Raw genomic sequence first — 13760 nt, 5'->3', positions numbered from 1 at the left:
TCCTGCTAACAGGAAGGTGGCCAGAGAAAATTACAGTGCCTGACATTGTACTTGCGAGTTCACACACCTCTTAAATATTAATTTTGGTGATCTCAGACTGGCGGAGTCGAACATCATTAGTGCCAGGTTTTTGCGTAGTTTAGAGTAACAAATCGTACCAGCGTACTTTGAGGTCAAAATGCGTGCCCGCTACGCAAAATGCGTACAGGTTGGCTAAAGGTTGGCAGGTCTGTAGCTACAGCTGGATCCAACCATTAGCCTAACAGTAGTCACCTCACTAGACCACAATACGCTTATCAAATGAATCATATCTACTATTTTGTTCTTATCTAATCAAAGATCACACCAATGTGGTGAAGTAAGCAGTGTAGGCTCTACTGTCCACTGCTGGTCAGGACTGACAAAAGCTAACAATATTATTTTTTATTATTCAGTAATGACTTGACCAAAACAAAATTCAAATGGATATACATATTTTAATAAAGGTGTTACATTCCAATGTTAACCTGATTCAATCTGGATCTGTGTCTCATATGAATTGTAAAGTATACTGTGCCTTATGAAATGCATCATTAAATGTATCATAAATATATATCAGCACGTACCTAATGTAACTTACTTTGCAGTAACAATGAATTTGTCAACATTCTTCTCAACACTGATAATGTGGATTTGGATTTGAGACTATTTTGTCAGTGTTTTGTTTTCTTTCATTTTGTACACCTCATACATTGAGTGACAGAACACCCTGATTTGTCATGCTATATTTACATATTTGGTATGTCTGGATTCAGTACAACCCCACCTTTCCAACAAGTCATCATATGTGTTTCTATGATAATCCCTGGCAAAGCAACCATAAAGTAAATTAAAACATTCTGCATGGATATTCAATTTGTGCAAGTCCGCTTATTTTAGGTATGTGTTTATATGTCTCTATTTATTCCATACATCCAGATATTCACATCCAGTCTTTTCTAGTAGTTAAAACAACTGCCTGACTACTAACATGTCAAGTTTCAAAGCTCTCAGAGCTTGTGTGATTGATTTGTACTAGTTTATATGCCTTAACTCCCATACAGACAGGCTATATTTTAGTCCTTTTTTGGTTTTGGGGTGTATAACAATATCTGTTAATTTAACAATCTTAGCAGTAAAATATTTTGAGCCAAGAATCCATTTCATATATGGGAGAGCTTAGAGATGAGGAAAAACATTGTTGGGTTTAGTTCTACCTCCGGTAGGGGTATCTCAAAATTTTGGGGACATTGTCACTAGCCTAAGATGCAGGGTGTCTGTGTGTGTGAAAAGTCGGTTGGGATTTGAATTTCTGAAAATTCCGCAAAGTCAATGGGATTTTTTTGGCCGCTTTTCCGTCCACTGTGCGAACATCGTGCACCCGATCGCTTAGAAAACTCATAGCACACCTCTCCTCAATGAGCCGGTCGATTTGACGCCTCACTCAGGGGTCTGTGACAAACTTTGCGGGAGGAGTAGCGCGCCAAACTTTGTCCAGAATAAAAAGAATAACCCACTAATAATAAGTATGCACAATAACAATAGTGATGCTTTGCCTTTGGCAAGGACCAATAACTAGAAACATTTTCAATGGGGAAACTTTGGGCAGCTCTTGCCCCCTCAGGGGTGCAACTTTTACCCCATTGTAAGGTATGTTCTTACAGAGCCTGTCAGCCTCTTCAAATGTGGCAAATGACACGTTTCTGCGAAATCCTCGCTTGAAGCTACGACTCGACAAAGTTTGTCGCAATGTTAAGTCTATGGGATTTTTCGGCCGCTTTTTCGCCCCAGGGGCGAACATTGTACCCCTGATTGCTTATAAAAGTCATAGCACACCATTCCTCAATAATCCACACGATTTGACACCTCATTTGTGGGTCTGTGACAAAATCTGCGGGAGGAGTAGCCTCTATAGTAAACTATAGTAAACCACAATAGTAATAGTTGGGGCTTTGCCTTTGGAGATTGAAATAATCTTTTGTAACATTAAACACTACCGTTCAAAACTTTGGGGTCAGTAAGAATTTTTATTTTATCTTTTGGGGGAAATAAATAAAATGGATCAATACTTTCATTCATCAAGGAGGAATTAAATTGATAAAAAGTGACAGTAAAGACATTTATAATGTTACAAAAGATTCTATTTCAAATAAATGCTGTCGTTTTTAACTTTGTTCATAAAAGAATAAAAAGAAGGTACACAACTGTTTTCAACATTGATAATAATCATAAACGTTTCTTGAGCATCACATCATCATATTATACTGATTTCTGAAGGATCATGTGACACTGAAGACTGGAGTAATGATGATGAAAATTCAGCTTTGATCACAGGAATAAATTACGCTTTTTACTATATATTCTCATAGAAAATGAAATAATATTTACATTGAATAATGTTTACATTGAAATAATATTTCACAATATTACTGGGTTTATTTTGTATTTCTAATCAAATAAATACAACCTTGGTGAGCATAAGTGACTTCTTTTAAAAACATTAAAAATCTTACCGCCCCCAAACTTTTGAACGGCAGTGTATATATGTATATGTATTTTGTATATATATATACACCTAGTTTGTTGTGCCTTGTATATAGGCATGTGTAGGGCTGCATAAAATAATAACAATAGCCTAGATAGCAGGCAGCCTATTAATCGTTAAAAATGAATACTTTAGTAACACTACACTAGACAAACATATGTTACTTCAAATATTTCTATTCGTTATGAAATGAGATGAGTTTGGCGTGAAGCCTAATGCGTGGCGTGTTTTGCTTTTCAAACACACAGCGTGACTCCGACTCAAACTCAGCGCGTGCAGCGATCGAGCCGCTCCAAACTATGATACATTATTGTTACATTATACATCTACGTTGGAGCAGATATCCACAAACACAGGTCTAAACATTAAAAACACAGGTCTAAACATCTTATTCATTCGTATTAGAAAAAACGCGAGACTATCGCGCAGGCGCGATAGCAGACCCCAGAGGGTTAACCAGATTAGCATGCTAAGCTAGCTTAATGTTAATGTAGCTTATGATTAGCCTGATAGCTGAAGAGCCACATTAGAAAGAATGGTATCTGGTTAGCATGCTAACCAATTAGTATGCTAAGCTAACTAGCATAAGGCAACAAACGCAGGCCAGGTCAACTTCAGAGAGGAATATCTCTGGTACGGTGGCACCTATCAAAAATCTGTTCACTGATTTCTGTGCGGCTCAGTCCAAAGATCATCTGATCCAATGTTGGACAAAATTGGGCAAATTTTAAAGGAGTAGCAGCAAAAAACACTAAGACTGGAGTCTTAATGTAAGATATTGATTGTGATCACCATAATAAGTGGTATCAGGTGTACTAAGTAGATCAAAGGGTTCAAAAGTTATAAGCATTTCAATGTTGATTTTTTGAACTGGTGGTGGCACTATAGAGTTGGCCCTAGAGACTCCAAAATTGGTCCAATTACTATTCATTACCATCACTACAAGTGTGCCAAATTTCATAATTTTCCGGTTCCGTTGATAGGGCTGCCATTGACTCCCATTCTGGAAAAATAATAATAAGAAAACTTATTATATACTTAATAATAATAAGAAAACGGATACAATAGGTGCCCTAGCACCTTCGGTGCTTGGCCCCTAATAAAATGAGAAGCATATTAACATCAACTGACATAAAGAGAGAGAGAGTGCACTTCTGTTGCATGCTCTTAATTGTTTATCGTTCACTCAGCACACATGCACCATTTGAATTAAAACGAAATAAAAACATGAACTGTTACGTGATTTATGTATAACAAGTGATTCCCTACATTATTACAGGAAGGCGGTACAGTAATCTCATGACGTTTTCAGTGCACAAAGATCCTATGCGCGCATCCAGAATAACCTATTAAATAGAGTTCTATTTCATGTCATCTTGTTCTTTAATAAATTCACAAAAAATTGTCAAAATGCCCATATATTATGTATTGCTCTATCATAAAAATTATTATTATTATTCTATAGGCCAGTATCCTTGTGTAACATAGTTGGTTATGTCTTAAGTGAACGTAAAGAGTTGAAAAAAAAAACGCGTGTAACAACGTTGGATATGTGCAGCTCGTAAAGTGACTTCAGCATAATAAACCTTCTGCTGTCTTTGTCTTTAATGTTAATCTAACAACAAAAGACAGAGAAAACCACTCACTTTTCTTGACTGGTTGAGCCCTGCTGGAGCTGCTCTAAATATTCACTGGGCTATTAAATTAAAGATAAAATCTGATCGAGCAATAATACATTTTAACAGGCATAATTAGGCATGAAAATAACTGAAGGAAATGTCTATTTGCTAAGCCAACTAATTTGTTTCATATTCTTTTGCTTTCCCTGCCCAATATTTGTGAAAATTAAAAATGCAATGAAAATACAGGTATCGGTACTCTGATTCGGCAAGTATTAAAGATAAAAGTATTGTATTGTACACGTTTTGGGAAAAGTGGTATTGGTGCGTCCCTAGTTTATAGTTAAAAAAGTTCAGGGAAGACATGAGAGTAAGTAAATGATGAGAGAATTAAAATTTTTGTGTGAAGTATCCCTTTATGGCTGGAATACACTACACAACTTTAAAATCTGAATGCTTCTCCACTTGTAAATGGTTACAGAGGAAAAAATGGCTATCATACAGTAAAACTGAGTATTACTAAGTTTTCTGCAAAATCTGTAAAAAACAAACAAAAAAAACAAATCTGCAGGTTAGCTCTGTCTTTTGGCAACTAGCATTGATGCGTCCAGACTGCAAACCATGCAGAAGTCTGGGCAAACCAGTGTAGTGTATTACAGCCTTCACCGATTCCACCATTAAGATGTATTTATAACATATATTTCTTAAATAGATATTTTGATATACCAATGGAAATTCTGCCAAAAGTGAGAAGTTCTTCAGAGATTTATGGTTTGATGGTAAGTTTTTTGACACCAAAGAGAGAATTTTATTTCTATACTTATGTTACATAATGCGTGATAAATTGTCACACTGCTTTAAAATGTGTCCTACTCAGGGTGAAATAAAAACATTTATTTGCATGCTGTGCAAGAGAGAAATGATCTTTGCTCCAGAGCAGTGCTTGTCAAACAGTAACTGTTTTCCCTTTGTACTTTAACTGTACATACACAAAATCCACAAGCCCGAAAAATGGTTTCCATCCCAAATTGAACTTTGCTGTGGAGCAGTCATTTCACCCTTTGGATAGTTTAGTATGTCCCTCTTTATCATGGTTATATTTTGTGTCCTGTGATCTCTTTGGACTGACTGATAGAAAATCGTCTCTAATCTGGTGAGTATTTCTCTAGCTGTCTACACACTGTCATATCTGAGACAACTTTACTGTGTCCTGTCATCACAGAAGTTCGTGCATTTTCCAATATGTCGCAAAAATGTTTTTCCTATTGGTTATAAATGCAATTTATACTTTGTAGGAGTCTTATTGGGAATGTACCGGATGTTGATTTTGTCATTGTTTTTCCACTGTGTTTTGGCTTGATGCCAGGTGCACTGCCTATCCATTCCAACAGCTCATGAAGTTTTTATCCAATTTAGAAACTTTTTGATTTAGTGTTCTGGTTGTGGTCCTCTTCAATGTTGCCTTTTTTCCCCTCTTCATTCTTTTTCTATGGCTTAGGACACACCATCTTGAGTTGCAGTAATGAAAATGAAGCTGCTCAATTACTCAGTTTTCAACACATACTTGTAGAGTCACTGTTTCCTCTGTGTGGTTTTACCAATTTGTGGGGTATCTCTAGACAAAAAAATTTATAACACAGCAGTAGATGATCTTGACATGCCAAAGATCCTCTAAAAGTAGACTATCATTTTTAACCTAGCTCAAGTGTTTGAGTTTTGGCATTAAGCAGGGAGTGGTGTAATGCATGTTAATTATTAAATATGAATTAATTATTAGTATATGACTGTATTAAATTCTTCCCCTGTTGTTTTACTTCTTAATATTCTATTTTGTTCTTACAGAAATCTGGCCCTTTAACTGGTGTCCCCATATCAGGGGTAAGATTATTATTATTATTATTATTATTATTATTATTAGAACAATAACTGTTTCTTTCTGTCTTCCTCTTATTTAGCCAATGTCTCTTAAAACATTTGATTGTACACATTGGGTTTTTTTTTCAAGTTGATCCTAATGCATATCAAATATGATGTCTTCAGGTCCTCAAGGATAACACTGAAATTCACAATCCTTTCTGTAGTCCTTTAAAGTAACTTTACATCTATGTACAGTGTCTTGGTGACCAGTCTGCTGCGCTGGTTGGACAGATGTGCTTCAAAGACGGACAAGCCAAAAATACGTATGACTTAGTTTTGTTAATCTGTCTTTTATGTTTCATATGCAGCAGGTTCACTGAGCAGACTCTGTTGCTATTCACACAGCCTAATGTGTCACCATGCAAAAATGTTGTTATTGACTGAATTATGTTATTTGTGATTGTATATATTTTCTCACATTATGTAAATGTTATGTTTTTATTTACAGTTATGGGACTGGTTGTTTCCTTCTTAAGAATGTAGGAACAAAGGTATTCAATTTACGTATAGCTTTTAAAACACATTGTTTGTGTTTATTTATTTAATCTGCCTATGTTTTTTCTTTCTTTTTTTTCTGAAGCCTTTAATGTCGGACCATGGACTTCTGACTACAGTCGCATATAAACTAGGGCGTGACAAGCCAGCCTACTACGCACTAGAGGTAATTTCTTTAAATGATAACGATCTGATACTAAGGCATTTTGTTTTCTTGATCATTGTAAAATATCTATACCTCTGTGTGAAACTGATAATCAGTCTTATGTGTTAAACATAGCCCACTAAATACACACTAGTTCATTATAGATAGACAACAGATGATTAAAAATATCTAATTGTAATCTATAGCAAAAATGATTTATAAACTTAGTGGGTGGATCATTCAGCAGCAAAAGTATCTATTGAAAACTGCACAGTAATTTTATAAAATCTAAACATTTAGTGGGAAAAAACAGTGGTGAAAAAAACAGGTGGATTTAAGTGTAGTGCTAAATCTGATAAATTGTTAAAAAACATAATTTTTATTCTTTATAGAATTCATTCATGAAAACAATTTGTAGAAACAATTTGTAGAACCATATGTAACCGAGACGCTCCCTATCGGTCAGTCACTACAACATAGTTCTGACTGACCAATATGAATCCCTACCAAAGCGCCACAGCCGCTGAACCCCGTCCCGTGTCCTGTGCAAGCCTCTACACCTTCTTGCCTTGAAGGACGATAGGAGGAGGCTAACACAGAGTGTATCCGTCACTGTTGTTCCGTGATAACCCATACAGTGAGATATTGGATAACACTGGGAAAGCGTGCCCATTCTGTTTAGGAAGGAGAACTCTACGGAAGCCACTTCTTCAAAGAGTTCTTTTCACATTCGATGAACATTCACAGCACTTCTTCACATTCGATGAACAGGTTCCACTTCAGGGCGTAAACGCGTCTCGTGGAAGGCGCCCGTGCTGAAGTGATGGTGCTAAGTACCTCTGGGGGTCAAGCCTGTTTTATGCTTCTGCGTCGAATCGACGGCGTACCCCCGCAGACCCCTCTGCATCGCCGCAAACCCCTCTCCCACCCCTCCGCCGTAGCTCGACGTGCACCTCCAAAAAATTGTAACTACGCGTCGAGGCGACTCAGACCGCAAGGGCTGTGATTGGTCAGATGCACCGCGATGCAACGCAACCTGACGCAGAAGCATAAAACGGCCACGACGCCGTAGGAGTGACTGCGTAGCTGCGCTGTGGAGTTGGTGCAGAAGCAAAATGAGGCCTTAACCCTTTAGGCACCAGAGTTTTTTTCCTAAAACTTTTGATTTTGACATCTTAATTTCAAAAGGCTATATCTTAAAAATGATAAAAGTTAGAGACTTTCTGAAAATTAGAGAAATATTAAGGATGACCCAAAGTTTATGTAGGGATTACACTTTCCCATCTAATTTGCATATTATGATGTCATATGGTGGCGGCCAACTTGGATTATAGAATTTTCATGAAAAGTCGCATATTTAAATGATAAAATGCAGCACTTCTTTCCCCCCAAAATGTCCATCACCTTCTGTATGCTATATTGCACAATACTGAATGCTCATGTAAATAGAAAGTAGTAAATAAACAGTGTAAATCATTACTAATAAATGGTAGAAACAAACCCAATGCATGGTTGGCCTTTTGCTGTAGAGATTTTCCATTTATTTTATACAGTATTCCATGTATGGGGCACATATATATTATTCATATGACACACAAACACAAGTAAACAAGACCTGTTTAGTTCAAAAGCTCACTCGCCACGGCAAGGCACAGATCATGAGTGAGATGACGAGACAAGACGAGAGACAGTTGAGACAAGACGACAGACAATGTTAGTATTTTTTTTTCCTTTTTGTGGTTTTTGTTGATGTTTTTTTGTTTTGTTTTTTTTAGCTGACAAAGATGCACACATCACAAGGACATGAACACACAAAATAGAAAACATATTGTACACTACTAAATGGTCAGGGAAATAGATAGTAAATCAACAGTGTAAATCATTACTAATAAATGGCAGACAAAAAAAAAGAATTTATGTAGCAGGCCTTTTGCTGTAGAGATAATGACTCTCTATCCATCCAGGTGACATTTCTTGTAGTGTTTCATGGTGTGGTACCTCTCATTGCAAGGCACAACACAAAGACCCACCCCACACTGCCTGCACATGTATTTTGTCTGACGGCGGCCTTTAGGGCGGGTCCGATCAGAACAAACTACACAATCTGGGTAACCATCAGCCTGGCAGATAAAGTGGCGCTCAGTGAGTCTCTGTGGCAAGTCTCCCAGTGAGGACGACTTTTGGCCTTTGTTGCTCTCTTTCTTAGAGAAGCCTTCCAGTAAAGCAGTGATGACATCCTGCACGAAGACTTTCAGGGGCTTGTGAGGAGCAGCAGTGCAGCGGCAGTAAATGATGTGGGCATTCACCATGCTTACACTGAGAATGGCATTGAAAATTCTGTGGTACCATTTCCTTGACCTATGGGGAAAGAGGTAGGTCTTCATTCTCTGGTCTGCTGTGTCAACACCCCCCATGAACGAATTGTAGTCATCAACACAAACAGGCCTATTTATCTCCCTATAGCCACTATCAGTGTGTTTGGTCCTGATGCGCTTTCTGACACATGTGTTGGAATGCAGTGTAGAGAGCATTGTGAGGCGCTTTGTATCATGCCACGCACAAGCTAGCATTTTCCCCTTCCTCATGAAGACTGGGTCATCTCCCTTGCTCAACGGTAACTGTTCACTAGTGAGGCCCTTTGGCATCCCCTTCCTCTTACTGCTGACAGTCCCACACAAACCCGAATCATTGCTTGCCAGCTCATCTGCTATGGCGGGCAGGTGTAATAGCTGTCCATGTACACCTCATGCCCTTTCCCTGTATACGGGGCCATAAGCTCACGGACAATAAGGTGTGTAGCACCGAAATCGCTTGCATTAGGCCTACTTTGTCCAGTGTACATGGACCACCTCAGCACATAGCCTGACTTGGCTTCACTCAGAACAAATACTTTGTAGCCATATTTGTCTTGTTTGTTTGGGTTGTACATTTTTAATGTTGATTTCCCTTTGAACGCAATTGTCATTTCATCCAATGACAGCTGCTTAGATGGACCATACATTTCTGAAAACTGGGGGATGACCAAATTGATGATTGGGCGGATTTTGAATAGCCTGTCATACCCTGGCTGACCCCTGTCAACACACTCCTCATTATTGGTGAAGTGAAGGAAAGACAAAATCATCTCAAATCTATTCCTAGACATAGAGCCCTTTTGAATAGACGTAGCCTTGGTAAATGCCTTCTTTTCTCTACTCTTTTCCTGTGACCTCTCAGTACAGTCTTTTGAGCTAGGCTGCAGTTGATCTAACTCTTCAAGAATGTCCTCCTGTTTTTTCAGGTACTCCAGAAGACAATCGAAGTGATTTCTGGGTTAAAAAGTCGCTTGCAGGGTCGTTCTTATGAGTTAGCCACTTTTCTTTCAGGGAGTCTGGTAACTTACTCTCAATTGACTTTGCTCCTAACCGATTTTTCCCAGCGTCTTCCTCCCCCAGGACTTGGAGGTCACGAAGAGCTCTTTCCACAGCTTGAATTAGTTCGATCGTCTTTCTAGGGCTGTTTCCCCTTACAGGCAGTATGTCATGTACTTCTTTCGAGATAAGTAACACTATTTTCGGCTTATTTCCATATTTGTTGTCCAGGAGCCTGAACACGTCAGTGGCAGATCCACAGCTGGACAAGACGAGGTCTCTTTTGACTTTTTCGTCTAAACTTCCCATAAGATGGAACTTTCTTATATTTTCCAAACCTTGAGGGTTCCCCAGCTGCTGAAGGTCCTCCTATTCAGCCTTCCAACGGTATTAATCTCTCATGTTACCAAAGAATGTAGGCAGGCATGCACGTTCCAGCATGATTTGGGGCTTGAACTGGAAAGGCCCTGGGTACATGTTGGGAGCACCTTGGACTTGCAATTGCATGCTTGTAGCATTTGGAAGTCCACCATGACTGAGATAGGTGGGAGTGATGGGCGGGTTATACCGAATTTCACTTATAGGGATGTAACTGTCTACTAGACAGGAGAGTTTCTGGTTTGGAGAAGAACTTATAGATGCGGCCTGCTCACTGGTCTGGCTTTCCTCGTCTTCGTCTTTCTTCTCAGGAACTTTGTTTCACCAGTTCTTTCTGCTCCTCTTCGTCATCAGACCAACTGCTGCGTCGCCATGCCCACTTATCCCACAGTCTCGCTTGTCGATTTCTCGCCATCCTGCTACGGTCTCTAGATTCCGTTAGTACGGCATGAGGGATCATTTCCGTCCACGCAGTTACTACATTGCTGACTTCACAGACCTCTCGTTCTAAGTTTCTATTTATCAGTTCACACTGCTTCCTAGACCGTTGCAGATGGTCGGTTGCTTCGGCCTGATCCAGGGCTGAGTTAGACTCTTATGGGCCTCTTTTATGATTTGCTCCTCAGCAAATCTGGTCCAGAAGCTGTTTTGGATGAGGTGTTTAACTGCATCAAACTTGCGATCGCATTCCAATGTTTTCTCGTCAACCTGATCTGCCTTTTTTGTGACCTCCTCGTCTTCTAATTCTCGTAAGACCATAGCATACTCAAATCCTGCATCTTCCACTCTGGTATGATCTCCTTTGAACGCTCTCTCTACTCAGCCTTTAGATCCCTTTCTTTTAGCGCATTGGCCCTAGAGATAAGATGGTTGGCTCTCTTAGTGAACGCAGTCTGGGCTGCTAAACGCTTCTGCCGTAACCTCTCTATTTTCTCCTTTTCTGCTATCTTGTTAATTTGCTTTTTTCTTAGGTTTGCAGACTAGCAAGTGAATAGGCAGTATAGATGGGCTTTTTTAACTTAACTAGATAAGGTCTAGTTTTTAGACGGTCTACTCACTGATTTATTCTCTGATCTTCAGGCTTTGTCTTGGCTTCAGAACAGGGCCACAATGTTTGAATGGCAGGCCTCTATGGTTTATGACTGTTCGGACCTTTTTGGATTTTCAGCCATCCGAATGGGCTAGTGACAGGCAGCACACATGGCACAACTCGGGTTTGTCATTAGTCTTGTATTTTTGTTTATTTATACAATTGACCACATGTCATAAACCTGAAAAAAGAAATAAACCAGTGTTACAAATATATCCATTGAATATATAATGCAAAATAAACAAACATGAAATAGTTACAATAAAATAACTAGATCTCTTTCTGTTGTAAATAAGAATACACTATCATATAATCCCCTATACAGTCTTACACAGCTGCGTCAGAACACCGCAGAAACTACATTTCCCATCATGCAAAGCATCGCTCCTGCGCAGAGTATAGCTATCACACGAGTAAGCAGGCAAAGTGCATTAATCATTAAAATACTTCAATTCAATGTTTTACCAAATGAGTGCAACTCCGTAGCCTACCACAACCGTCTGCTACATTAGTTTATTTGGTAATTTGTTAATTATCCAGTGTTCGAACATATTTTAAACCGAGGGAGTTGAACAGTACACGCGCTAGCTTAACTACAAATTAAGTCTCTCAGCACGGACTAAGCGCAGCAAATGTTGACAATTACACAGGCACGAAACTTTAAAGAGCAACATGCAGGTTGAATTTATTTCTGAATTAATACATTAAATTGTCTGCAGAGGTATTTTAAAAACACATATGTAGAAATTACTAATGAAATCTCATTTGATATTGAGATTTTGATGAAAATGTACTACGTAGGCTCTGGAATACGCCTTTCCCGCTATAGCAACGCGTCATATGACGTAGGCCGAGGTAAATAAAATAGCTCGCGATCAGCTTTCTCATTGTTGGGTGTTGGTGAAGTTAAAGCAGTATTGAGAGACAGAAAGTTTTAGATAGAGTTTTAGAGAAGCCGTAATGGTAAATTATTGTGTTTGTGCTAGTTGCACGAATTCCAGCCTGTCAGGACATCGTGTCCATCATTTTCCTTCTAGGAAAAACAAGGCTTTTCGGTCTTGGGTGCGTTTTGTGCAGGTGAAGAGAGTAGACTTCACTGCCGCGTCTGTTACCACACACTCGGTCGTTTGTGGCGCACATTTCACTCCGGAGAATTATCGACTGTTATCGCGCTTTTCCACTGCATGGTACGGTACGGCTCGCTTTAAATGGTATCACTAACTGCAGTTGAAAAGCAAACCGAGCTAAAGCTGAGTCGTACCACGCAGTGGAAAAGCGAAGCGAGCAGAACCGTACTGAGCCGTACCATGCAGTGGAAAAGCGCCATTAGACTGTTGCTATTGTAGCTTAGGTATTGTCATTATTAATTTGTTGTTATGGCATGGTATTTAGTCAATGTAGATAGTGCTAACCAGCTTGGATAGACTGCATAATCACTGTCAGCGTAGAATATGAGAAGACAAAACGTTGCTGGCTTAAATTAAGACAATCTAAATGGATGTTTAATCAAGAACAAGGTCGAACGTATGTTTGCTAAAGCAGATTTATTGCAAAACACCAAGGTACTAGCCATACAGTAGATGAACCAGCGTTAGCCACGGTGCTAACTTACATGAACTCACCAAGTCACTTGCCCTATTCGCCACTGGTTTTCTTGACACCACAACTCTACTTCTCTCCTCTGCCTATTGTTCCTCCCCCTGATCTCCCCCTGACTACTATCTCGCCTAGGAGGCTCATAATTATAGGCCTCCGGGCCATCATAAGCATGTTCGTCCACATCGGAGAACTCGGTTTCTTCTTTCGTATCCATTGTAATCTGAGTTTGAACTTGACCAGAATCCCTCGCCGATCGTCACTTCCGGTTAGTGCTTTACAGACGCGTAAATTATTTTATCACAATTTATCTCAAAATATCGTTAATGGCTAAATATATACAGCAGACCGTACCTCATGGTAAACATTTCAAAAAGTTCTAAATTCGCTACATACCAACGGGCTGTGCTCCTGATGTGAATCAAAGATGCTACTCTACTTTTTTCTGAAGCTTACGGCGCAACTGCCCATGCTCATACCCAAATGACCATCACGCAACAAATAATCATTATGAAATAAATATAATTCGCTTAAATAAATCCTTCTGTTCTCAATATTTTAAGCTATAACTATGCATTTTACCAATATATTTTTTCTATTGACCCAA

General features: G+C 39.1%; 1 protein-coding gene across 7 annotated transcripts in view; it reads left to right on the top strand.

Annotated features, from left to right (window-relative positions):
- Positions 1-13760, top strand: part of LOC143740201 (glycerol kinase) — a 53681-nt gene that overhangs the window by 16505 nt on the left and 23416 nt on the right. For 4 of the 7 annotated variants that reach the window (XM_077232252.1, XM_077232248.1, XM_077232247.1 and 1 more), the window contains exons 8-13: positions 4895-4961; positions 5318-5335; positions 6025-6060; positions 6295-6362; positions 6548-6590; positions 6680-6760. In XM_077232252.1, the coding sequence (XP_077088367.1) occupies positions 4895-4961; positions 5318-5335; positions 6025-6060; positions 6295-6362; positions 6548-6590; positions 6680-6760 (313 nt within the window). The remainder of the gene's footprint in view (positions 1-4894; positions 4962-5317; positions 5336-6024; positions 6061-6294; positions 6363-6547; positions 6591-6679; positions 6761-13760) is intronic. The other 3 variants (XM_077232250.1, XM_077232254.1, XM_077232249.1) reach the window with 1 other exon arrangement.

Source organism: Siphateles boraxobius, unplaced genomic scaffold, assembly GCF_051911475.1.
Source record: "Siphateles boraxobius isolate OS27281-9 unplaced genomic scaffold, OSU_SipBor_1 17, whole genome shotgun sequence".
NCBI classification, from domain to species: Eukaryota; Metazoa; Chordata; class Actinopteri; order Cypriniformes; family Leuciscidae; genus Siphateles; species Siphateles boraxobius.
The sequence above is the reverse complement of the archived record's forward strand: the minus strand, read 5'-3'. Positions and strand labels throughout refer to the sequence as shown.